The sequence below is a fragment of the Magallana gigas genome, chromosome 7 (assembly GCF_963853765.1).
Source record: "Magallana gigas chromosome 7, xbMagGiga1.1, whole genome shotgun sequence".
NCBI classification, from domain to species: Eukaryota; Metazoa; Mollusca; class Bivalvia; order Ostreida; family Ostreidae; genus Magallana; species Magallana gigas.
The window spans coordinates 15,750,127-15,775,663 of record NC_088859.1 but is presented as its reverse complement, the minus strand read 5'-3'; the positions used below and the strand labels follow the sequence as shown (position 1 = coordinate 15,775,663).

Sequence of the window (25,537 nt, the reverse complement as noted above, 5' to 3'; positions counted from 1 at the left end):
TGTATAATTGTATCATACATTCAAGAATTAATGTTGTTCAAATAGTTTCAAAATTACCAGTATATCTCAATAAATACGGTAAATATAACAAAAAAAAGATGATATAACATTTATTTTCTAAAAGAACGAAAATTTGTCATCGAAGCACAAACATCATGAATATTTTAAATGTGTGATAACTTGTACTTGAATAGATGTGTATTGATCCAATAATTAAATGGGAAAACCCCTTTCTATAATTATTTTCTGACGTCATTCTCTATGAGCATACTAAGTTACGAATGTGTAAATATAAACACGTTAGAGATTACATTCATATCATCGCTTAATTTGGTGTGTTTTCCTATCTGACTGGACTCTGCACCTTTATTTTCTCTCATTAAGACATACATCATTGCAGAAATAAGGTGAAAACACCCAGGTAAGTTCAAAATTTTATGAAAAAAAACCACGCAAGTGTGTGTAATATTCATCTGATACTTTATGACAGAACGTGTCCCCTTTAAACAGAACACAGTAAATTAAACATCATCATGGCGAGCCCAAAAAGTGAAGTAATTGGTCGCTGCTGTCTTATTGCTTGTGAAAGGGACCCCATCCTCACCACTGACGGGCGAACGGACGTGAGGGCCTACAGCGTACAGAAAAGCGAAAAGAAAGGTGGGCTTTATATATATATATATACTAGTATACACAATTCCTCATTCTGTACATTATTATAGTACTGTACGTACAATAAAGGTTTTTTGACGATGCAATATTTAATTTTCTATTAAATTCTATTGAAAACTCTTTTAAAGTGTCCAACTCCTCAACGATTTATTGTTCATGTTTCTCTAACAATAATACAGGCATGTATATACGTTTTTGAACGGATCGTCTTGGCTCCATTCCAAAATAAGCTTTTTGATCACAGCTGGTTTTTAAACTCAATTTTGGACCACAATTTTTCACCCCTTGGCCCAATCTTGCTCAGAATTTAAAAAAAAAGCTATCTGCTTGTTAATAGTTGATGTGTGGTAGCCTGGAAGCAAGTTTCTATGTCATGTCAAGGTTGTAGATGATCTTTATGAAAATCCATGTCCTTACAGTATTTTCTCTATGTTTGGCCCAATCTTGTTTAGAATTTAATTACAAAAAGAATAGTGACATTGAATCAAGTCCCTATATCATATGTCAAGGTCATAGCAGACCCCTCTGTAAAATCCTTGTCGCAACCTTATTTCTTCTTCCCTTGGGAATATATGCATTACTCTACATACACTTGTTGGATAAGGGATGTGAAATGATCTTAAACTTAATTAATTTCTAAGTCAGATAAGGTCAAAGCAAAGTCCTTTAAAATGCTTTTTACCGTGTCCTTTATGAAGATGGTCATTTAAAACCATTCTCTCGATCTTCAACATATTTTCGTATTGACTCAGATAAGTGCGAACATTAATTACATCCATCAAGTTTGAATCCCTCTTTTTCTTATACGGATATTGATTGTTATATACATGTACAGTATATAGAAATTGACAGGACGATCAAGTTCAAACCATGCAATGATCGCTACCTTCAGAACTCGCATAAATCATAAAAGAAAGGATTGTTTATATATACCGGTATATTTTCATCTGAAGTTTAACAAATTAATGAATTTATTGGTAAAAAAAAACTAAATCATTGCTTATATCTAAATGTACGAAAGGCCAAATTGCCTTATATGATACTGGAATTTAAGTCTGACATCATCATGATTATTCAATGCAGTCCGTGATTTTTTAAGTTGCTGAAGGTTTCGACCGACCGATAAATTGCATGGTTTCTGCAATGTCCCTTAACCTTTATATCCCGCATTAATCATCAAAGAAAGCATATTAATGTTTTAATATTCTATTTACATGATGGATTTCTTTTCATGTTTCAATATAAAATACCATAAGACGACTCTTTCCTCTTCTTACCTATGACACACCTTATGCTCTGTTCAGAATTCAAGATCAACTGGGATGAAAATGGAATGGCAATGTTTCACATCGCCTGTTGGAACGTCCTGTACCGATCCGCCTCGGCCAGAACCCCAGAAAGAACCTCTATAGTTCTAACGGAGATGGAGAAGGACATGATATGCGAGGCAGCGAAGACTGCCGAGACACACAATTCGTACCAGTGCATAAAGGACGAGGGTAAACGAATAGCCGAGCTGCTGAAACAGTCCAACCACTGCATAGCCTTCACTGGTAAGTCACTTTGACTACTCATAAGCCAAAAATCATGTCTAAGATCATTATTGAATTTCAATAGTAATTTTATTTGCAATTGTAGGTGCTGGAATATCAACCGCAGCCGGAATAGGGGATTTTCGCGGAATTAATGGCAAATGGACAACACAGGAAAAAGTTAAACAATATGGTATACATGTACTAGTATTGCAACTTTTCCCCCCTTTAAATAAATTGACTGAAAAGAATATTTCGGAAAATCTTTTATTTGAAAATAGGTCAGAGGGGCGTGTCCAAAACGAGAGGTCATAATATGCTTGACCTTCGTCCTACTTACACCCACGAGGCTCTGTTAAAACTGACCGATCTCGGATACATCAAGTACGTCATCAGTCAAAACACGGACGGTTTACACAGACTTTCCGGTATCCCGGAGTCCAAGATATCCGAACTGCACGGTAACGCATTCATGGAGAAATGCGAGAAATGTGGAAATCGGTACGAATGGTGTCGCCAGGTGAGACGTCGGGCCGACGTTCCAGCCAATACTTGTGAGCGATGTGGCATCAATCACCGCACCGGTGGTATCTGTCAGGTCAAGGTTAGTTTTAACGACAACAAAAAAAAAAAGGCTGAAATTTGAATAACATAAAAACAAGTCGTTTAAATACTGTAAGTCGTTTTTGATTCCAAGGTGCATGCTAAAATTTCACGGAAAAGTACCAATCGCCATGGTTTTATATAATACTGAAAGAAAATAAAAATTAAATTAGTTTATTTGAAATTGATTAGAATTATTTGAAAATGAGAATTCACAATGAGTTTGATTTCGCAGGGAAAAAAAGATAAATCGGGAACATAGTAAACATCATGATTATTTGCAGATATTAAGTATTCTACCTTTATATATTTGTATAATTAATACACTAGGTTCCCTCTCGACATGGCGCTAATCCACAATTATTTGTATGTTACTATACAATTACATATTTTCAATAAAAAGAAAAGAAATATATTTTTGAATCTCGAACTAGATTGTAAATCTAATTCAAAACATGGCATAGAAAGGTAGTACTACGTAAAATGTGTTTCTATTTCTTAAATTTTAAACAAAGCAATGTGGTGGGTTTTTGATGAACACCATCATCAATTTCGGGGACTATTTGGAGGAGGATGTTTTGGGAAGCGCCAAGCATCATGCCAAACGGGCGGACCTTGTTTTGGCACTTGGGACCACCCTTCAAGTCTCCCCGGCTAACTCTCTGGTGGAAATGGGACAAAAACCAACTAGATTGGTCATCTGCAACAGGTATAAATCATTTTCATATATTTGTATGTTCAAGTTTGAAGAACAAACAATTTTTGCAACTGTAGTCGTTCTTGTAATGAAATACAGGATTTATTTTTAATTGGTCATATTCAATCATTATTGAACCCTGAATGCTATCAAATTTTATTCTTTGCAGGCAAAGTACTCCTTATGACAACGTCTGCAAAGAGATGGACGAAAACGGAACTTCAACACTAGGGTCACGTGTTTTTGGAGATTGTGACAAGCTGATGTCAGAGATAATGCGGAATGTTCTCCCTAAAGAAGAACTACAAGAATGGGAAGGCGGACGCGAGGAAAGACTTACTGCTTACGATCTAAAACGAAAACTGTAGAATCACGTGTCCATGTTTAATTGTTTTCTGGGTGTTTTTTTTATTGCACATGGTAGTACTGACAAAGTACAACTAACAGTGTACTGCTTTACATACCCGTGTTTGATTAGAATACTCATAGTTACACTCGGAGATAATTCAGACACGTGTAGTTACTGATATTTGTATGTTATAAAATGACCTTTGTAGAAGTGCTGATATGAAGGTATTACTATATTTTTCCCGAAAAGACCAAATAGAGTCCTACTGATAAATTCTTAAAATGAAAGAGAGAGAGAGAGAGAGAGAGAGAGAGAGAGAGAGAGAGAAATGGATGCCATTTTGTAATCTTCGTCATCACGCCTAGTGTTCATTATTTATTTTCAGCAAAACTTGGTTGTATTAATTTTATAGCTATATTTTAACTACGAATGTGAAATAATTGATAAAAGACCGTTTTGTCAAATACGCTCTGTATTGAAGATCGAATTATATATTAAATGCAATTTCTATATTGTTTGTCTTGCATATATAATAAAACTGAGATATACTGTAGTATACCTATAATTTAAGACTCGTTTACGCTAGATGAGTAATCTCCGAAAACAAATATTGATTTCAAAAACATGTGAATTACATGTAGTGGGAATTTTAGTATAGGGAATTATTTTTTGGAAGTCCCGATTCACTCATATATATTGATTATCATGTCTATTTTTACCAATTTACGTCACTGGCGCATACCAACAACAATTACAAACATACTTATGCCTATATCCTGGGTATTTAAATCAATCCATTCGTTCGAAATCGACACACCCCATCAATATGGCGACAGGATCAGGCGACTCTAAGTTATGGAAATGTGCTGTGATTTCATGTGACAAAGGTCCCATCAAATCGACAGACGGCAGGGTGGATACTAGGGCGTATGCTTTGCCGAAAAATGAACGCTCAGGTAAATAAATTATCGTGATTTTGTAATTCACTGGAGAGAGAGAGAGAGAGAGAGAGAGAGAGAATTTTATACCGCGAGTGTCGGAAATGAAATATAGTTTTATTGGCGATCGATAGTATGGTTGAGTTGAGAGTTTTATATATCCGTCAGATTTCCAAGTAAACTGGGACGATAAAGGATTTGCAACATTCCATGATGTTTGTTGGTATACGTTAATCAAAAGATTATCAAAAGACAAGGCCTCGGGAATCACCAAAGCTGAAGAAGATATGATTAAGGAAGCATTAAAAACGGCAGAAATTCACGACTCGTACGAAAAACTGAAAAAAGAAGCGGAACATGTAGCTAAGCTGATCAAAAAGTCAGAGTACTGTATAGCATTTACAGGTATACATTTGCAAACTTCCTTCAACCCTCACTGAAATCCTATTAAATTGCTCTCATTTATTATTATTATTTTTCTATATATATTATTCAAATTTCGAAGGTTTTTTTTAATGAAAATCATCATACAAACCAGTACTAGCATTCAATGAATGCGGTATAAAATATAACATTATTAATACGCTTGAATTTGTTAATAAAAATTCTATTTCTTTAAAAAAAACCGATACAATCTCGGACTTAAATTACTACACTTAACACTACATGTAAAATCAAGAGAAGTGCTAAACATGTAATATAACCTTTTGTAAGTAATGAAATATGCACATTCTGATCAAAATATTAAAATGGCGTTCTTTAATTAGATTTGAATTGTTGATTTTAAGGAGCGGGTATTTCAACAGCTGCAGGGATCGGTGATTTCAGAGGAATAACTGGAAAATGGACAGAGCGAGACAAAGCTAAAAAACAAGGTAAATTATGACCCCCACCCCCCCCCCCCCACAAATAAATAAATAAATAAAACACATACAGTCACACAAAAACAAACACCCCCCCCCCCCCCCAACATATGCATATGAAATAAACCTCTTCAAAATAAAAAAGAAACCACTTATTAAAAAATTTAGTATAAAGCTACGTACTGATTACTGATCAAGAATATAAATCATCGTACATTTTCAGGCTTATCAAATTGAATTCAAATCGTCCATATCGATCCGGTAAAACCATATACAATACTTAACACTGCAAGGGAATTGTGTTGTTTTGGTTAACTGTATAAGTTCTTTTACCGGATTTTTCATGGGGAAAATCCTGGGGTGTTTTAATTTTTATTTTATTTTATTGTAAACAAAGGTTGAATATATAAATTATTCACTTCTCACATTTTCATCCCATATTGTAATATAGAATAAAGAGTAGGGTAGTTGCTTGTGATAGTTATGAAACAGAATACCTATATATTAAGCAGTAAAACTGCAATCCATGGAGAAAAAAAACCAAACAAACAAAACAAAGAAAAACCAACAACAAAAAACGAAAAACATAAAAAATATTAAATTGATGCATTATTGTACACTTGTTAGTTCTAAACTGCCAGATGATTAGTAAAATCATTCAAAGGAGATCATGCTTTTTCAAATTCATCAAATTCTGATTTCTGAATATAAATATACTTTTCAGTCTTGCAACTTTGATTTAAGTAGTGTAAAAGCCCTAAAAAATTTGGCGTCTTACTTTGTTTTAAACATAAAAATATATATATTGCTTTGTATATAGGATTACAAAGGGAAAGGGGAAATCCTGTTATTGAAATGGTAAAACTGGCGGGCAGGCGGCTGCCAAAAGGGTACCCCCATTGTACAGATAGCACCTCCTACAGTTTTTAGATAGAAAGTTGTTGATTTGCAGATAATTGTACATTATATCACTTGGATTTTGATTTATGATAATTTTCCACAAAAAAAAAGTAACCGTCCAGCTGTTGAACTTGATCAGTTTCTATCAGAATATCGCATATAAGATACTCCCTTTCTCTAGATAGGTAGTGTTTATCAATTCAGGGTTTGAAAAGTGGATCATGGATACAGTTCACATAAAAGAAAACCCAATTTGCTGTCACATTTGTTGTCAGTTTGAAGTATGTGTTGATCATGTTTTAAGGAACCAAGGGGTCCAAGGTACCGCCACGTAACATGCAGGCGCTACGCCCAACTTACACACATGAAGCCATCGTCAAACTACTGGAAAAGGGGTACATGAAGCACGTTATCAGTCAAAACGTGGACGGCCTCCATCGATTGTCGGGGGTCAAGGAAGGTCAAATTTCGGAACTTCACGGAAACGGGTTCGTGGAGAAATGCGAGAAGTGTAAGAAACGTTATGTGAGGAATTTCAGATGCGGCGGGAAAGCGACCAATGTCCCTGCAAATAAGTGCAAGAATTGCCGGATAAATCATCGAACGGGACGGGTGTGCGATGATAAGGTAATTATATAAGGAGAGAAAAAATCAAAAAGTAATGGACGTAGAAGTATTTCTTTTTTTTTCAAAACTGTCAACATTTGAGTTTCGTAGCATACAGTGTATACATAATTTCAAAAAATTAACATTCATCTTTCCATGTCAAAGGTTTTTGATCCGTTCCTCTCTACACAAAGAAGAGAGGAATGGATCATAAACTCTTGACTTGGGTTGATGCAACATCTAAATATGTTCTATGCAATGCTTTTATTGTGATTTTTAGAAGTGTAATGGATATCTGATGAACACTATCATCAATTTTGGGGACTATTTAGAGAGTGATGTGTTAGATGGTGCGGAGAAACACGCGGAACAATCGGACCTCGTTTTGGCTTTAGGAACTACTTTGCAAGTCTCACCAGCAAACGACTTAGTAGAGAGTGGACAGGATCCTACGCGTTTAGTTATATGCAACAGGTATTAAAAATTTTACATAAAAATGCAAGATCAAACTATTTTCTTTCAAACGAATTTATAAAATGATAAATATTTCACTTTGTAGACAAATCACAGATTACGACCAGACGTGTTTAGAGCTAGATGACAACGGAGTTCCTTTGGGGTCACGTGTTTTTGGAGACTGTGATAAAATGATGCGCGAATTGATGCGCAGTGTTCTTCCGGGAGATGAGTTGAAAAAATGGGAGCAGGACAGGGAAGTCCGAATGCTGGCTTACGACACACAAAGAAAATTGTAGCAGATTTACGAACTATATCAAAGTTAAACAATAGGAGAATATATATGAACATGTAAAAACTCTCAATACATCCATGAGACTCGTTATAAAGGTTTTTTTTTTATTCAATTTGGTCATTTGACTAATCTGAATTAATTCTAAAGGCAATACATTTCCTGTGAAAGTCTTTTGAGCTTGTCTTTAATCTTTGATCACCTGTTCGGCGTCTATTCTACAATTTGTTTCCTTCAGCACTACGTATACGCAGTGATCAAACTTGATTGGGAGCCTTTACATCTGTCGAAATGAAAGCCATGCTCTCAATCAAAAAAAGGAAGGAGTGTATTGAAAAAGGATTGTAATAAAACTCGAAATGTTTAGCACGCTTTTCAATGTTCAAATAAAGATTCCGTACTATATTTTCAGAAGTCTTGTTGACGTGCGCCCTCCTTCACGTAAATTGTAGCTTCCTCTGAATGCGAGAGTATCATCCAAATACTCCTGAACGATAAATCAGCCATGGCGGTCCGCTAATTTTAGTGTTCTATTGCATTCATAATTGCAATTTGAGAACATATATCCCAAACATTGTCAAATTTCAACAACATTTCAATTTTTTGCAGTGCAGAAATGCATTCAGATAAAAATGATTCCCTTTAAAATCAAAATTTAATGGCTGACATACCGCTGTATATACATGGAAATTGGTATTTGAACTATATACCTCTGACATGCATGTGCATGATGATTAGGCCTAAAAAAAAGTTGTGTGTTTAGGGTAACCCGACCTAACCTACAAATATGCCCCTATCCTACCATTTTTAGATGTCTGTTTTTATCCGATTGTGAATTTTATATTATTTCTATTAAAACATCCGTTTTTAAATATGATGCAAACAAACATTCTTAGGATTCATGCAGAAAAAAATATGATAAAATAAAAAAAAAATTCCCTACCTACCTAATTTTTAGAACGCAGTTCGCAGTTCGCAGTTCGCAATTGAATAGTGAACTGCGTTCTATAGAACGCAGTTCGCAATTCAAAATTTAGTGCGATTGAATAGTGAACTGCGTTCTATAGAACGCAGTTCGCAATTCAAAATTTAGAATTCATATTTGGGGCCCGCTTGCCTTATATGCAATTGAATAGTGAACTGCGTTCTATAGAACGCAGTTCGCAATTCAAAATTTAGAATTCATACTTGGGGCCCGCTTGCCTTATATGCATTTGAATAGTGAACTGCGTTCTATAGAACGCAGTTCGCAATTCAAAATTTAGAATTCATATTTGGGACCCGCTTGCCTTATATGCAATTGAATAGTGAACTGCGTTCTATAGAACGCAGTTCGCAATTCAAAATTTAGAATTCATATTTGGGGCCCGCTTGCCTTATATGCAATTGAATAGTGAACTGCGTTCTATAGAACGCAGTTCGCAATTCAAAATTTAGAATTCATATTTGGGGCCCGCTTGCCTTATATGCAATTGAATAGTGAACTGCGTTCTATAGAACGCAGTTCGCAATTCAAAATTTAGAATTCATACTTGGGGCCCGCTTGCCTTATATGCAATTGAATAGTGAACTAGTTCGCAATTCAAAATTTAGAATTCATACTTGGGGCCCGCTTGCCTTATATGCAATTGAAGAGTGAACTGCGTTCTATAGAACGCAGTTCGCAATTCAAAATTTAGAATTCATATTTGGGGCCCGCTTGCCTTATATGCAATTGAATAGTGAACTGCGTTCTATCTAGAACGCAGTTCGCAATTCAAATTGTTGAATAGTGAACTGCGTTCTATCTAGAAGGCAGTTCGCAATTCAAAATTTAGAATTCATATTTGGGGCCCGCTTGCCTTATATGCAATTGAATAGTGAACTGCGTTCTATCTAGAACGCAGTTCGCAATTCAAAATTTAGAATTCATATTTGAGGCCCGCTTGCCTTATATGCAATTGAATAGTGAACTGCGTTCTATCTAGAACGCAGTTCGCAATTCAAAATCTAGAATTCATATTTGGGGCCCGATTGCCTTATATGCAATTGAATAGTGAACTGCGTTCTATCTAGAATGCAGTTCGCGATTCAAAATTTAGAATTCATATTTGGGGCCCGCTTGCCTTATATGCAATTGAATAGTGAACTGCGTTCTAGAACGCAGTTCGCAATTCATTTTTGGGGCCCGAAATTTTCAGGGGCATCTACTAGTGGTATTTCACTACCACTGTGAAATTTGGTGATGCAGTAATCTATAGTTTTTGAGATCTGTATGGTGTCCGGATAGGGCCATTTGCATTAGCGCGACATCGCGTTCAGATAAACAAGACATTGCGCTAACACATGTACACAACACACCGTCGCGCTAACGCAACTTTGCACAACACGCCGTCGCGCTAACACAACTTTGCACAACACGCCGTCGCGCTAACACAACTTTGCTTAACACGCCGTCGCGCTAACGCAACTTTGCAAGTTTCACAGTCTAGTAGGAAGTCGTGTCCGGAAATATTAGACTGCGCATGCTGAAATATGCATGCACGCAAGCATGGATAAAAAAAAAATAAAATGTACTTTGCAATATATATATTATTTTCATTTATTATCAGTGCATATGAATAAAAATATAGTTACTAGTGTGTCACTAGATAAGGATATGAATTTCGTGGATCATTGTTTAGTTGATCCACGAAATTAAATATTCATTGAAGTGCAATTTTAATTAACATTTTGTATTGATAGGTTCATTGGCCACTAATTTACGTATACTTGATATTGTGATTTTCACTTTATCCACGAAAATTGATGCCCTTGAATATCAATGAAACTACAGTATTCAATTGCATATAAGCCCGATTCTCAGAAACTATAGATAACTGCATCACCATATTTTCACAGTGGTAGTGAAATACCACTAGTAGATGCCCCTGAAAAATTCAGGTCCCGAATATGAATTCTAAATTTTGATTTGCGAATTGCTTTCTAGATAGAACGCAGTTCACTATTCAATTGCATATAAGCCCGATTCTTAAACATAGGTAATAACAGATTACAAAGCTCACCGAGACGAGGGATCACCTTTTTGAGGAATCACCTTTATGAGACCACCTTTATCATATTATTTGAAAATCATAGTTAATGATCTTGGATATACATGGATACTGTTTTGATAAAATATCGTATAACAATATCATATAATAAAAATTGTATAATAATCATATGTTCATTTCATAGGGTATTATATGATACAATGTTTATCAATACGATAATATAAAATACTATATTGCATCCTATGATACCAGTACAATATATATCATATATTACAATAAAATACTGTAATAAATAATGATGAAATATGATATTGTAACATATGATATGACATTGTATCTTGTTATACATTATTGTATTTGATCACATAATACAATATCATAATATATTATGATATTGATATGATATGATACATTATAATAATATATGATACAATATCATATCACATAATGCATCACAATATTATACTGTATAATATTATAGCATGATATTGCATTGTATGATATTGTATCATATTTAATACAATGTAGGATATTGTATCATATGATACAATAAAATTAGCTACAACATTGTATCATATCAATTGATACAATATCATGTGATAGAGTACTATATTATATCATACAATATCATAGTATACTTTAATGTATTATATGATACAATATCACATTATACAATATCATATAATACATTTTCATATATTGATATAATAATATATTATTTAAACCAATCTCATTTTATACAATATCGTATCATATGATATGATATATATTATACAATATCATATCATATGATACTATATTATGTTGCAATATCATATGAAATAGCATGTGATAAAATATAATATATGTGATATTATACAATATCATATTATACAATATTGTATCATAATAAACAATACTAAACATAACAATATCACAATACAATATCATATCATAATGTACAAAAAAAATTGATACAATATCATATCGCATCATATAACTTTTTACAATATAATATATGATATAATATTGTATCATATAAAACAATAGTGTATCATATCATACAATACTATATCATAGGAATCATATTATATCATTTAACAACGAACACATCTATCAAGCAGGTTTTAGATAGGATAATTTTTTTAGCAACTTTGATAATGGAGATCTGCATCTGAAGCTACCTCTGCAGTTCATTAATATTATAGTTAAATCAACTATGCAAGCTATTATCTATAAAATTTGTGACCTGTTCCAAAAAAACAAATCTCATCCAGCATCCGAAACATACGCCTCAGATTCAGCATTCAAGCCTGCCAGGTGCATCAGTATCATAAGACGTATCATCCATGCAAGTTTTATGAAGTTAGGACCAGTAATAACTAAGATATAATCATCAGAGGACACCTGCTCCAAAAACTTTAACAAAGTCTTAAAACCTTAACCTCCTTCAGCATCCGAAACCTATGGCTCAGATTCAGTATTCATGCCTGTCAGGTGCATCAGTATTATAAGACGCACCATCCATATAAGTTTGGTGAAGTTAAGACCAGTGATAACTAAGTTATAATCATCAAAGGGCACCTGCTCCAAAACTTTAACCAGCTCTAAAAACCTTAACCTTATCCAGCATCCGAAACTTATGGCTCAGATTCGGCATTCCTTCCTGTCAGAGGCATCAGTATCATACGACACACCATCTATGCAAGTTTGGTGAAGTTAGGACCAGTAATAACTAAGATATAATCATCAAAGGGCACCTGCTCCAAAAACTTTAACCAGCTCTTAAAACCTTAACCTCATCCAGCATCTGAAACCTATGGCTCAGATTCAGCATTCAAGCCTGCCAGGTATATCAGTATCATAAGACGCACCATCTATGCAAATTTAGTGAAGTTAGGACCAGTAATAACTAAGATATAATCATCAAAGGGCACCTGCTCCAAAAACGTTAACCAGCTCTAAAAACCTTAACCTCATCCAGCATCTGAAACCTATGGCTCAGATTCAGCATTCAAGCCTGCCAGGTATATCAGTATCATAAGACGCACCATCTATGCAAATTTAGTGAAGTTAGGACCAGTAATAACTATGATATAATCATCAAAGGGCACCTGCTCCAAAAACGTTAACCAGCTCTAAAAACCTTAACCTCATCCAGCATCTGAAATTTAAGGCTCAGATTCAGCATTAAAGCATGTCTGATGCATCAGTATCATAAGATGCACCATCCATGCAAGTTTGGTAAAGTTAGGACCAGTAGTAACCTATAAATTGCTATCAAAGGGCACCTGCACCAAAAACTCTAACTTGCTCCAAAAACCTTAACCTCCTCCAGCATCTGAAACTAATGGCCCTGATTCAGCATTCAGGTCTTTCAAGTCCATGAGTAGGTCAAGATGCATCATCCATGCAAGTTTGGTGAAGATAGGACAAGTACTAACTTAGATACAGGACCTGCAACAAAAAATTTAACCAGGTTCGGACGCCGACGCCGACGCCGACGCCGAGGGTATAGCATAAGCTCCCCCCGACTTCGTTTCGGTGAGCTAAAAACTACCCAAATATGAATTCTAAATTTGAATTGCAAACTGCGTTCTAGATAGAACGCAGTTCACTATTCAATTGCATATAAGGCAAGCGGGCCTCAAATATGAATTCTAAATTTTGAATTGCGAACTGCGTTCTAGAAAGAACGCAGTTCACTATTCAATCGCACTAAATTTTGAATTGCGAACTGCGTTCTATAGAACGCAGTTCACTATTCAATTGCATATAAGGCAAGCGGGCCCCAAATATGAATTCTAAATTTTGAATTGCGAACTGCGTTCTATAGAACGCAGTTCACTATTCAATTGCATATAAGGCAAGCGGGTCCCAAATATGAATTCTAAATTTTGAATTGCAAACTGCGTTCTATAGAACGCAGTTCACTATTCAATTGCATATAAGGCAAGCGGGCCCCAAATATGAATTCTAAATTTTGAATTGCGAACTGCGTTCTATAGAACGCAGTTCACTATTGTAATAAAGTTGATTCAGTTTTGTATATACTGGTGTTTATATTTGTGTTCCTCTTTAATTTTGTTATGAATGGGTTACCGTATGTGAGTGACGAGTGTCGGGTGAGTGTGCTATTTTTTAGATCGAGTATTTAAAGTGACCGGTTTGGGTGTAGTGGTCAGTAGAGGGTCCGGTAACGACATCAGCCGGGTGCCACGTTTTGCAGCTCCTGTTTCAAGATTTGGTGAATATCTCAAGTTAGCTTAATACTAAGGAGAAATGGGTAGCCATTGAAATTTTGGATTCTGTTAGGCGGGCACATGTTTTCCTAGCCGTGCGTAAGGGTGTTTGATACAATTACCTGAAATACAGCCTGGTGTGCTAGACAGAAATTTTCCTATGGAAGGTCGTGGGGACAATTGACGAAGGTCGGGGACGCATTCTATGCTGAGTGGGGCGTGGCTTTCTATCCGGGCAGTGGTCGTAGACTGGAAGCGAGAGACCTGAGAGTCCGGGGCTTTCGGTTAGGATAGCGACAAGAGGGACAGGAAATTTGACGAGGGCAGGAGCGTCTCGAGTGCATAGTGACCTTGAGTTCATTTTCAGAGAGGTTTTAAGTGTTAAAAAGCGACTGTTATTACAGGCTAATTTTCATATACATGCTTTTGAGCTGAAATTTGAAGTAATTGTAAATTCACGGTATTTTGAATTATTGAACTTTAATATTTTTTTGAGTAAATTTTTCAACAAGAGTTTTATTGGTTGAAATAGCTTCCAAACAACATTTTGTAGTTTACTTCCATTTTATATCTGATACAGTGTGATTTAGTCTTGAATTTAGTTGATAGTATCAGATATTTGTTCATTTGTTTAATTGAATTATTATTCTTTTTTTTGTTATGTTCGAATGAGAGTGGTGTGAAAGGGGGAGTGAGAATAATGATTTGTTTTGTTTATTAATTTTTTTTTCAAATTAAACTTGTTTATTTTCTGTACAAAATCTTATTGTTCATTCAGCTGACAAAATCCAAAAAGAACTCATTACATATGGTGGCAGCGGTGGGATTTTGTCATTTAGGCTGAGTGATTTTTTTTTTTTTTGTATTGAATTTTTCATGTTTGTTTGAATTGAGAAATTCATATCCGTTGTGATTGAAACATTTTTTGATTTTTGAAGAAAAGTTCAATAATTGTTTAATTTCTTATTAAAGTTTATTGCAGCTCAGTCCCACCTGAAAGAGAACTCGGTCTTTGATAGTCTGTTGGTTTTGTAGTCTAGAGTTGTACGATGTCGTTACCTGGTTGGGTTAAGGAGGCTGTAGAGGAGGGTCAAGATTTGTCTACTTGCATGGAGATGTGGAAACATGCGTGTGAAGTGGAGCGGGAAGAACGACAGGCAAGACGAGAGAAAGAGAAAGATGAGTTAGAAATGCAGAGAATAAAAATGGAGAATGATGAAAAAGAGAGAAAACGTCTGCATGATAAAGATCTTGAAGAGAAAAAGTTAGAGGTGAGAATGAAAGAGTTAGAACTACAAGAAAGAAAGATGAGAGAGCGGGAGACTAATCCAGTAGCAATGGTAGAGAGAGAAGCGAAACACGAGGTTAAGTTTATCTTACCAAAATATGTTGAAGGTGAAGACATAGATGTTTTCTTAAGATCTTTTGAGCGTTTAGCAACTCTTCACAAGTGGCAGAAAGCAGAGTGGGCTCTCAGACTGATACCACAACTGACAGGTAAGGCGTTAGATACATATGCACGGTTAGGAGAAGTTGAAGCAAATGACTACGATGTCATAAAGAACGCTATTCTGAAGCGGTACAATCTTACAGCTAGCACGTACAGAGATAAGTTCAGAGGGTGTAAGCAATTTTCCAGTGAAACTTTTAGGGAGTTTAGTAGTCGAGCTACCAATTATTTTGACCATTGGTGTCAGATGGAAAAAGTAAACAAAAATCATGATAATCTGGTAGATGTTCTGATGCGTGAACAGCTTACAAATAGTTCTTCTAGAGATCTTCAGATATGGTTGAAAGAGAGACAACCTAAGTCTGTAGAGGAGATGATAGAATTGGCAGAGGCTTACCAGAACGCACATAAAGGTAACCAGGTAATGAACAAAGGACCTGTGCCGCAGAGAGAGGTAAGAAACCAAGGTAATGGTGTTAAAAGCAATAACAATCCTATGGTCGGTCAAAACAGGGAAGAGAAAAAATGTTTTCAGTGTCGTAGAGTAGGTCACTTTATGAACAACTGTCCTCTACGGAAACAGGTACCCAAGAATTCTAGTCCTGGCTTTAATGATAAAGGTCAACCAACTCAGGGATATACTGGTAAGGATAAAGCAGGTTTGATTCATTCTCCTACTATATCGAGAAAGGGAGTGGCAGTGGAGCTTCCGGTTATAGTAGATGAGAAGAAGTCTGTCATTGAGTCAGTTATTTGTCAGAGTGGACTTAGAATCGAAACAGGTACAGTGAACGGTAAGAGTGCATCAGTACTCAGAGATACCGGGTGCACTGCGATTTTAGTATCTGACAGATTTGTTAGTGATGATGACAAGACAGGGGTGACAAGTGATGTTACCCTGGCAAACGGAAGTTCACAAAGATGTCCAGAGGTCTGGATACAGGTAGACACCCCTTATGTGAAAGGTAAGGTTGTTGCTTTGGTGATGAACTCTCCATTTGCTGATTTGATTGTTGGTAACTTTACTAGGGTAGATATTCCAGTGGAGAGATCTACAAGCCCTGTTAAGCCAGATGATGAAATGTGTCAGGCAGTGGAAACTAGAGCTTCAGCAAAAAAGGTATCACAAGATAAAGATGAAGGTATTGGGGATAGATCTGTGGTACACGACATAGTCTCCAGAAATGAGTGGATAGAGGAACAAGGTAAGGATCCTAGTTTGGAACAGTGTAGAAACAAAGAAGTATCTGAAGGAACGAAGAATGGTAGAAGTTATATCATGAAGGAAAACAGAATGATGTATAGAGTATTTACGACAGTTACTGACGAGGTTCTAAAGCAAGTAATTGTACCAAGTAAGTTCAGAAAGCAAATATTGTCGTTGAGTCATGATATCCCTTTAGCAGGTCACATGGGGATTAAGAAGACGAGGGAAAGAATTCTAAGGAATTTCTTTTGGCCAGGTATTTTTGAGGATACAAAAAAATACTGTCAATCTTGCCCAAAATGTCAGAAAGGAACGTCAAAGTCGAGGGTAAGTAAGGTACCTCTTGTTAAAATTCCTTCAGTTGATTATCCATTCCAGCGTGTGGCGATTGACATGGTTGGACCTTTGCCAAAAACGAAACGAGGTAATCAGTACATTTTAGTGATGTGTGATTACGCCACTAAGTATCCTGAAGCAATACCCCTCAGAAGTCAAGATGCAGAAGTTGTAGCGGAAGCTATGATGGAAGTTTTTACGAGACTTGGTGTTCCCAAAGAGATACTATCTGACCAAGGTACCAACTTTATGTCCTCATTAATTACAGAGCTTTGTAAATTGTTAAGCATACGCAAACTCAACACAACTCCGTACCATCCACAAGCCAACGGTCTCGTTGAAAGGTTCAATGGAACGCTAAAGAGAATGCTTCAGATTTATGCTCAAGACGAACCAGGTAAGTGGGACAAATTGTTACCTTATTTGTTGTTCGCATACAGAGAGGTTCCCCAAGAGACAACTGGATTTTCTCCTTTTGAACTACTTTACGGAAGGTATGTGAGAGGTCCTCTAGGAATACTTAAAGAGAGTTTGGAGGAAGATGAGGCGGAGAGTCAATTACAGCCATCAGTACTGAGTTATATTCTTGAAACCAGGGAAAAGCTGGCAAAGATGGCGGACATTGTGTCAGAAAATGAAGAAGTAAGTAAAATTGAACAGAAAAGGTATTACGATCGGAAAGCAAGGCATCGATCTTTTGAAGTTGGTGACAAGGTACTGGTTTTATTACCTACAAGTACAAAGAAGTTATTAGCTCAGTGGAAGGGACCAGTGTCTGTTACAGAGAAAGTAAGTCCAGTCGATTATAGGGTTCAGTATGATAACGGTGTCAGAAAGGTGTACCACATCAACATGTTGAAACGGTGGATAGAGAGGGATGATGACAACGTTGTAAGTGATGAGAAAGTAATGACTGCGGTCTGTCACGCAGACTCTTCAGATGATGATGATGAGTGGATCGGGAATCCGCTTTTGCATGTTAGAGATACGGTTAACGATGTAACAATTTCTCAAAGGCTGACGCAGAAACAAAAAGGTGAGTTACAAGATTGCTTGGATCAATTTAGTTCTGTTTTGTCCAATGTTCCAGGTCGAACTAGTCTGTTGAAACATCGTGTGGTAACTACAAGTGAAATACCAGTTTTTCAGAAACCTTATCAGATACCACATGCATTGAGGGATGAGGTCAAAAGAGAGTTATCAGTAATGTTGGAGGCAGGTATAGTAGAGCAGTCGGTAAGTCCATATGCCTCACCTGTGGTAATCATTCCCAAGAAAGACCAATCTATTAGGTTTTGTGTAGATTACCGTAGACTAAACGCTGTAACTCAATTTGATCCAGAGCCTAATGCGCAGATAGAGGAAATCATTGACAGATTGGGAGAAGCTAAATATCTTAGTAAGTTAGATCTCACTAAAGGATACTGGCAAATTTTACTGGACAATGAAGCAAAGGAAAAGAGTGCGTTCATCACACCATTTGGCCATTATCAGTTTACTGTGATGCCATTTGGTATGATGAATTCAGCAGCTACTTTCAACAGATTGGTAAGAAAGATCTTAATGGGTCATGAAGAGTATTCAGATGCTTTTATTGATGACATTATCATTTTCAGTAAAGACTGGAACAGTCATGTGGGTCATGTAAAAGCAGTTCTTACATCTATTCAGAACGCAGGTCTTACAGCAAATCCAAAGAAATGTGAGTTTGCGGCTAGAGAATTGGAATTTCTAGGTCATTTAGTCGGAAATGGTCAGGTAAAACCAACCTCAGACAAAGTACAGGCTATTTTGAATATCCCTGTTCCCACGAAGAATCAAAGTACTGAAAGTACTGAAAAGCGCTATGCCGTGAAGAAAGTGTTAAAAATATATCGATTGATATGAAAATACATGTAAAGAATCATATTGTTCGTTATTGAGAAAAATGCACTTAATATGCAAAATTGAAATTTCAAATTTACAATTATATAACAATCTGCCTTAAGGATGACGTTTACTCAGAATGAAAAAAAAATCCACTGATGATAATGAAAAACCATCTATTGTGTGTTATAGATCTTTGCTTGTATTGTTATTTTTCACTTTCAGAAAAGTAAGTCAATGACCTACTTTTTGAGTTAATGGCCATTTATGGAGGGTAATCGTGTTCAAAATTGCAGACATGTGAACATGTAAATCCGAATATGCAATCGTGTTGGTGTGTAAGTCTGGGGATAAAAGTGTGTAATTCTGATCGTGTTACCTATATAACTCGGGCATAAACACATGTAAGATTTGACTCAGTTCCTTCGTATAATGCACATTTTGCAGCTTAATTGTTTTCATTAGTTAATTAAACCTTCAACTTTGCACACTTTCAACCAGTAGTATCTGCATTTGTAACTTCAGACTCGACATTAGCACATCTGACATGATACAAATTGACAAATGTAAAGTCTACAAGTTTGTCAAATTTTGACATGACCCTATAAGGCAAATGCTTTGCTGCGGGAAAAGGCATGCTGTAATCGCCGGAATGGACGAAAAATAAACATAATATTCAGCTAAACTGTTGCAATAACCTTTAAATGAGCGACACTTTTTCTATCGGAAATACCGGTATTAGTTTTAGAAAATCATTGAGGTATGATTGAAACTGGACCAAACAGGAAGAGGCTCATATATATAAAAACCGTTGCCGATGTGACGAATGCACTATTTTTTGTTATATAATTATCATGGTATTATACGATAAGGGTTAAAAAGAAATGTATAATATCCTATTTCTCTAAAATAATTTGACATGTAATTTAAACTGGAATAGAAGTTAATGCGTAATTTTTTTTTAGAAATGAGATGGATCAAGAAATTTCTTAAGGGGGTCAATATATTTTGAGCGACACGGGGTTCGGAGACCGCTGTTAGGTCTCATGTAACTCCGTTGCTTCTGAGTTCTAAGAATTTTGAGAGAGAACTTTTAACCGGGTTTTCCGGTTATTGAAATAGTGAAAATGGCGGGCGGGCGAGTGGCTGCCAAAAGGTACTCTTATTGTACCGATAACCCCTCCCACAGTTTTCAAGATAGGTATTTGTTCTTTTGCAGATCAATTATACATTTATCAGAGGTATGCAAATTCCTAGGATTATGATTCCTGATAATTAATGAAAACAAATACCAGCCGTTGAACTAAGTCATTATGGCAAAAATATTGCATATAGAGTACCCCATTTCTCTGGATAGGTAGTATTTATCAATTCAGGATTGACAAATATGGATTTAATATGGATACTGTTCACACAAAAGAAACCCGGTTTGCTGTCACATTGACAGCTTTTCTCTTGTTAATTTTGTTATTTTCTGAATTAGTTAAAATTAAACTACTTGAAAAGATTTTGTATTTTTTGCGGAAAAATGTATGTAACTATACATGTATTTATACTTTTTTTAAAATATCAAAATGATTTTGGTGTGCAAGTACAAGATAAATAATAAATTAATCTAAAACGGTTTTAAAAAGAAGTTCTATAATTATTAATTAAAGCACAAAGTCTTGTTAAGAATTCAAACGTTTTGAAGAAAAAGTAAGGGTATACGAGTATGTTTATTTTTTGTAATTATGTTTTCGGAAATTAGATTTCTGTATTAAGAAACGGGGTGGGTCAGATGAATTTGATCGTATATGAACTGGTAAGTCTTAATTATAAAATATTCTAAATTATATATTGTATTGACGATAATTTTACAAAATTAAGTAGCTGCTTTATGGTAAACAGTACATGTTCACAAGTGGCTGTAAAGCTGTGTTATAATAGCTCTCCGGAAATTTTTTATCAACAAACTTCACTAAGTGAGTCTGTATTGAACGGACATTCAGGACGTCATACTGATATCCCGTAATAATTGCTTGAAATAAAAAAAAACTTGCACCTGCATGATGAGCTTTTTCCCCCTATAATTATATTACCAACAAGGCAATATGAAACATTTTTGAAAAAATAATGTATACAAATTTAATTTCACGACAGTTAACCTTATCTTGGGAATTTTTATTTATCTTTTTTAAAGGGGGGATGTCGCTTCTCATGTCTCATATTAATCAAAATCTCATACCAATATCTTTAAATAGTTAGTTTTACTTATTGATAACTTTGCAACTCAGTTATTGAATTGTCCGGCTGGCCGACCCCGTGTAATTTTTCGCGGGGGGGGGGGGGGGGGGGGGGTTCTTGTCCCATCTTTGTGGTAGCGATAAGGATGCTTTTAGAGATACATGTATTTTCTTTATTCAGCCGACCTCTGTACTTTAACAATTTGTTGCATGTACTCTAGTAAAAATGCATGTATATCCATATCCAAGTATATTCAAACAAAGTCATTACATATGTATTTTTTTTCCCAGTTTTAAGAAGGTATCTGAAGCCGATTGAATTCTTCACTCGCATCTTTTATACATTCTCTTGATAAAATGTACACCAAGCTTATGATTTATTTTTCCGAAAAATAATACTTCCTAAAAATGTTAACGTTTTTGTCCAGAGATAAAATGATTATTAGCCCACCTAATATTTTTTTTATTTATTCCGTCCCCATTCCGGCGATTACGGCATGCCTTTACTTGCGGCTATCCTTTTATATCGGTGACGTCACTGTTTCCATATATGGTCATGTCAAAATTCGACAAACTTGTAGGCTTTACATTTGTTGATTTGTAACATGTCAGCCGCGCTATTTCAGAAAACGGAAATACAAATGCAGAGACTACAGATGGAAAGTGTCTATTATAGTGACAGGTTACATGTAAATAACAAACAGCATTTTACAGCTGTAGCAAAAATTAGATTGAAGGCCTACGGGGTCAACTCTAAAGTGTTTCTGCCCGAGTTTTATAGGTTATACGATCAAAATTACACTCATTCATACTCGGGCTTACACACCAACACGACTGCATATTCGGACTTACAAGTTTACATGTCTGGATTTTTGAACACGATTACCCTCCATAGCCATTGAATATTCATTGAAAAATCAAGAAAAATCCCATAAAATTTTACACTACGATTGAGATTTTCTTAATTAAAAAAATATTACAAATAATTAAGCACTTTAAAAAATAAGATACACTTTATGAATGGTAGTGGCACTAAATAAGTACACAACATCAAGATTTCAGCATAAATTTTTAAAAATAATTCAGTCCGAATTTCCTCTATCATTTTTCAAATCCCTTCCCATTTTTGATTCAATTTTACAAAAAATTGAATGATGATATTACAAAAAAATTTATGGTATTGAACTACTTATATTGACCTTATTCTATTGGCATAAAATTTATATGAGGTCAATGATCAAAATTTTGAGATATGGTGTCTTTTATCGTTTTTAAGCAGTTTTTAATATTTTTATTATTCATGCCATAAGATTATTTTTATGAATAAGTGAGGTAAAACTAACGGAAAATATGCAAAATTACATACACTTAAATATAAAATCCTAACTTTTAATATTAGACTACTGCCAAAAAACTTTTAGCAGAAAACAAAATCTGCAAAATTTAGTCCGAATTTCCTCTGTTTGACTAAAAGTCAATTTTTGTTTGAGCCTAATTTCATAATAAAGTAAAACTATTGAATGTTTTGTCAATAATAATTCATTTCATAAATACTTTTTGTGTTTAGAACAAATTTTACTCATTACATTGAACTTTATAACAATCGGAATTTGAGAACTCAAACCCTGAGTAAATAACACCCTTAAAGCATGTTTAAAAAGAGAATGCTTGATTTTAAAATTTTAGCAATTTCTGGAAATCGAGATTATTTGTAGTAATTTTATAATGATATTGCTAGTTAGTTTTAAACAGATTTCGCTACTTCAATGATATACCCTTAAATATACCCCAGAAGAGACCGTCTAGTTGATTCTTAAATGAAAAGAAGCGACTCCATTTTGATATTCTAACATCTGGTAATGTTTATTCATTAGGGGTCTTTGCATGGCGTATTGTTAAATAAGGCTGGAAATATTGTTCGAATACCAAAGCGTACAATTTGAAGAATACTGCACATTAATTAGATCATTAATAAAATCATATTTGCAAATTAAACGAGGTTAGCTGGTATCACTTTATAAAGATTATTACTTATATTTACTGTAGTATTTAAAGTAACTCGACAATTATATCTTTTTTTATAAATAATAATCAAATCATTGGTTTTGGAAAATTATAATATTACATATCAATGCAAATTGATAGAAAAATAATAAATAATGAAATATTGCATACAGAAAATGAAGCCTAAAATAATGTTAATAAAAAGCAACACAAATTATCGTGGAAAAGGTGTTAATCAAAAAATTTTGTATAAAAAATTCTGCATTTTTTGTATAAAACATGGTATTCATAACTGTAACATATTACATTTAAAAACACCCAAAACCTATTGATGTAGAATTATTCCAATTATTAATAAACACCTAAAATATAACATCAATTTTTTTCTCGAAATAAATCATCATGATAGGGCTTTTGCAGCACCCGTATCTGATATATAATAATGACATTTAAATGAAACTTATTGTTAATTTAATATATTCTGGTAGAACAAATGCATCTGCATGCAGGAAAACTTCAATTTAAATAAGTTCTGCCTACTGCAAAGTTATATATGATATTTCAAGAGTACGTCATCTCCAGGGTACGACCTCCCAGCATCCGTCAGTAGGTGGCGGTATATAGGAAACGCGAAAACGAAAGTGGAAGTAAGTTTAGAAATCTGGCGACAAAAAAGCGCTGCAGCTGTGCTTAGCGCTTTAAAAAGGAGGTAAGATCATTTCTGGGCTCTATAAATTTCTACAGAAAGTTTATAGAAAATTTTTCTGAAAAGTCAGCTAGTTTGTCAGATCTCACTAGAAAGTCAAGCCCGAATAAGATTGTGTGGACAGATGAACATGATAGATCATTTAGACAATTGAAGTCAGACTTAGTTAGTGCCCCGGTTCTATGGAATCCGGATTTTGCATTAACATTTACGTTACAGACAGACGCAAGTGACAGAGGTCTGGCAGGGGCGTAGCTAAGGCTTCCTTATTGTGGAAGCAAACTAAGGCAGGGGATTTGGGGGCCGCCTTGAGCCCCCCCCCCCCCCAATGGGTACAGAGCGAAGCCATGGTAGGGGCCCAGGACGCCCGGAAGCTGGCGAGTTTTCGGCATTTCAAACACTTAATTTGGAGTATCCAGAAAAAGAAGTTTCATCAAAATAACCCCAATTTTTAATGTGTAAAATGCTTACTTCATCATCATAATATTAGCGATAAAGAAAAAAAAGTAGTGCCTTATTTATAATGTAATTAATTTAATCAATTTATTCTATATCTAAAAAGTCTTTCTCTCCTCTCTCCTAATGGTCTATAACATTTTTGTCTACATAAATATTTATTTAAACTTTTTAAGATTCCGTTATTTCGATCTCGATAATCTATTCATAATCACTGTCACGATCACTCAGGCTATAGAATTGCATGCAAATAATAAAAGAATATAACAGAAGAGCATTTTTTTTTATTTATTGAAAAAGAAGGCAAGTCGTCTGCGCTATTTCTCAGCAAATTCTGAGATAACAGCGGCTTAGTTTAATTTTTATTCCTAAAAGAAAGTTTTCATTAATCAGCATTATTTAAATTTTATTTTTATTCTTTTCATTCATTTCTTTTCTCTTTTCTGAAAATGATATGGAAGCACTTGCGTACTTGCATACGCCTAGCTACGCGCCTGTCTGGGGGCGTTATTATTGCAGAAAAAAAATGGTGAGTATCATCCGTTAGTCTATCTCAGTAAAAAGCTCCTACCTAGAGAGCAGAACTTCGCTACGGTTGAGAAAGAGTGCTACGCAATTGTGTGGGCGGTGCAGCGTCTGCAAAAGTATCTGTATGGGAGAGAATTTATCATAGAGACGGACCATCGTGCGTTACAGTGGCTTAAGACAATGAAATCACAGAATCCAAGACTCTTACGATGGAGTTTGGTATTGCATGAATATAGGTTTACTGTTAAGCATATCCCTGGGGCAAACAACAAGATGGCAGATCTCTTGTCGCGGTCGACATAAATCTTGTCAACTTTATCTGTTATTTATTTACAATGGACATTGGTAAATAAATGGGGGCATATGTAATAAAGTTGATTCAGTTTTGTATATACTGGTGTTTATATTTGTGTTCCTCTTTAATTTTGTTATGAATGGGTTACCGTATGTGAGTGACGAGTGTCGGGTGAGTGTGCTATTTTTAGATCGAGTATTTAAAGTGACCGGTTTGGGTGTAGTGGTCAGTAGAGGGTCCGGTAACGACATCAGCCGGGTGCCACGTTTTGCAGCTCCTGTTTCAAGATATGGTGAATATCTC

General features: G+C 35.2%; 3 protein-coding genes across 3 annotated transcripts; all 3 read left to right on the top strand.

Annotated features, from left to right (window-relative positions):
• Positions 1-265: 265 nt before the first annotated feature.
• Positions 266-4,365, top strand: LOC105347149 (NAD-dependent protein deacetylase Sirt6). Its single transcript, XM_011456068.4, has 7 exons — positions 266-421; positions 511-660; positions 1,977-2,225; positions 2,311-2,397; positions 2,486-2,808; positions 3,323-3,516; positions 3,674-4,365. The coding sequence occupies exons 2-7, from the start codon at positions 534-536 to the stop codon at positions 3,870-3,872; spliced, it is 1,179 nt and encodes a 392-aa protein (XP_011454370.3). The 5' UTR covers positions 266-421; positions 511-533; the 3' UTR covers positions 3,873-4,365.
• A 153-nt stretch (positions 4,366-4,518) lies between these two features.
• LOC105347148 (NAD-dependent protein deacetylase Sirt6) lies at positions 4,519-8,313 on the top strand. Its single transcript, XM_011456067.4, has 6 exons — positions 4,519-4,809; positions 4,960-5,196; positions 5,580-5,666; positions 6,859-7,181; positions 7,441-7,634; positions 7,720-8,313. The coding sequence occupies exons 1-6, from the start codon at positions 4,680-4,682 to the stop codon at positions 7,913-7,915; spliced, it is 1,167 nt and encodes a 388-aa protein (XP_011454369.3). The 5' UTR covers positions 4,519-4,679; the 3' UTR covers positions 7,916-8,313.
• A 6,897-nt stretch (positions 8,314-15,210) lies between these two features.
• Positions 15,211-19,278, top strand: LOC136269804 (uncharacterized). Its single transcript, XM_066065048.1, has 3 exons — positions 15,211-16,966; positions 17,180-18,912; positions 19,246-19,278. The coding sequence occupies exons 1-3, from the start codon at positions 15,211-15,213 to the stop codon at positions 19,276-19,278; spliced, it is 3,522 nt and encodes a 1,173-aa protein (XP_065921120.1).
• The last annotated feature ends 6,259 nt before the right edge of the window (positions 19,279-25,537 follow it).

What these genes read in the sequence shown, in the direction of transcription:
- LOC136269804 (XM_066065048.1), top strand. Translation starts at nt 15,211, where the DNA reads ATGTCGTTACCTGGTTGGGTTAAGGAGGCTGTAGAGGAGGGTCAAGAT. An exon ending in AAAGCAAGTAATTGTACCAA is followed by an intron (nt 16,967 to 17,179) that starts GTAAGTTCAGAA and finishes AAATTCCTTCAG; the next exon opens with TTGATTATCCATTCCAGCGT. An exon ending in ATTTAGTCGGAAATGGTCAG is followed by an intron (nt 18,913 to 19,245) that starts GTAAAACCAACC and finishes TTTCACTTTCAG; the next exon opens with AAAAGTAAGTCAATGACCTA.
- LOC105347149 (XM_011456068.4), top strand. Translation starts at nt 534, where the DNA reads ATGGCGAGCCCAAAAAGTGAAGTAATTGGTCGCTGCTGTCTTATTGCT. An exon ending in ACAGAAAAGCGAAAAGAAAG is followed by an intron (nt 661 to 1,976) that starts GTGGGCTTTATA and finishes TGCTCTGTTCAG; the next exon opens with AATTCAAGATCAACTGGGAT. An exon ending in GGAAAAAGTTAAACAATATG is followed by an intron (nt 2,398 to 2,485) that starts GTATACATGTAC and finishes ATTTGAAAATAG; the next exon opens with GTCAGAGGGGCGTGTCCAAA.
- LOC105347148 (XM_011456067.4), top strand. Translation starts at nt 4,680, where the DNA reads ATGGCGACAGGATCAGGCGACTCTAAGTTATGGAAATGTGCTGTGATT. An exon ending in GCCGAAAAATGAACGCTCAG is followed by an intron (nt 4,810 to 4,959) that starts GTAAATAAATTA and finishes TATATCCGTCAG; the next exon opens with ATTTCCAAGTAAACTGGGAC. An exon ending in GTACTGTATAGCATTTACAG is followed by an intron (nt 5,197 to 5,579) that starts GTATACATTTGC and finishes GTTGATTTTAAG; the next exon opens with GAGCGGGTATTTCAACAGCT.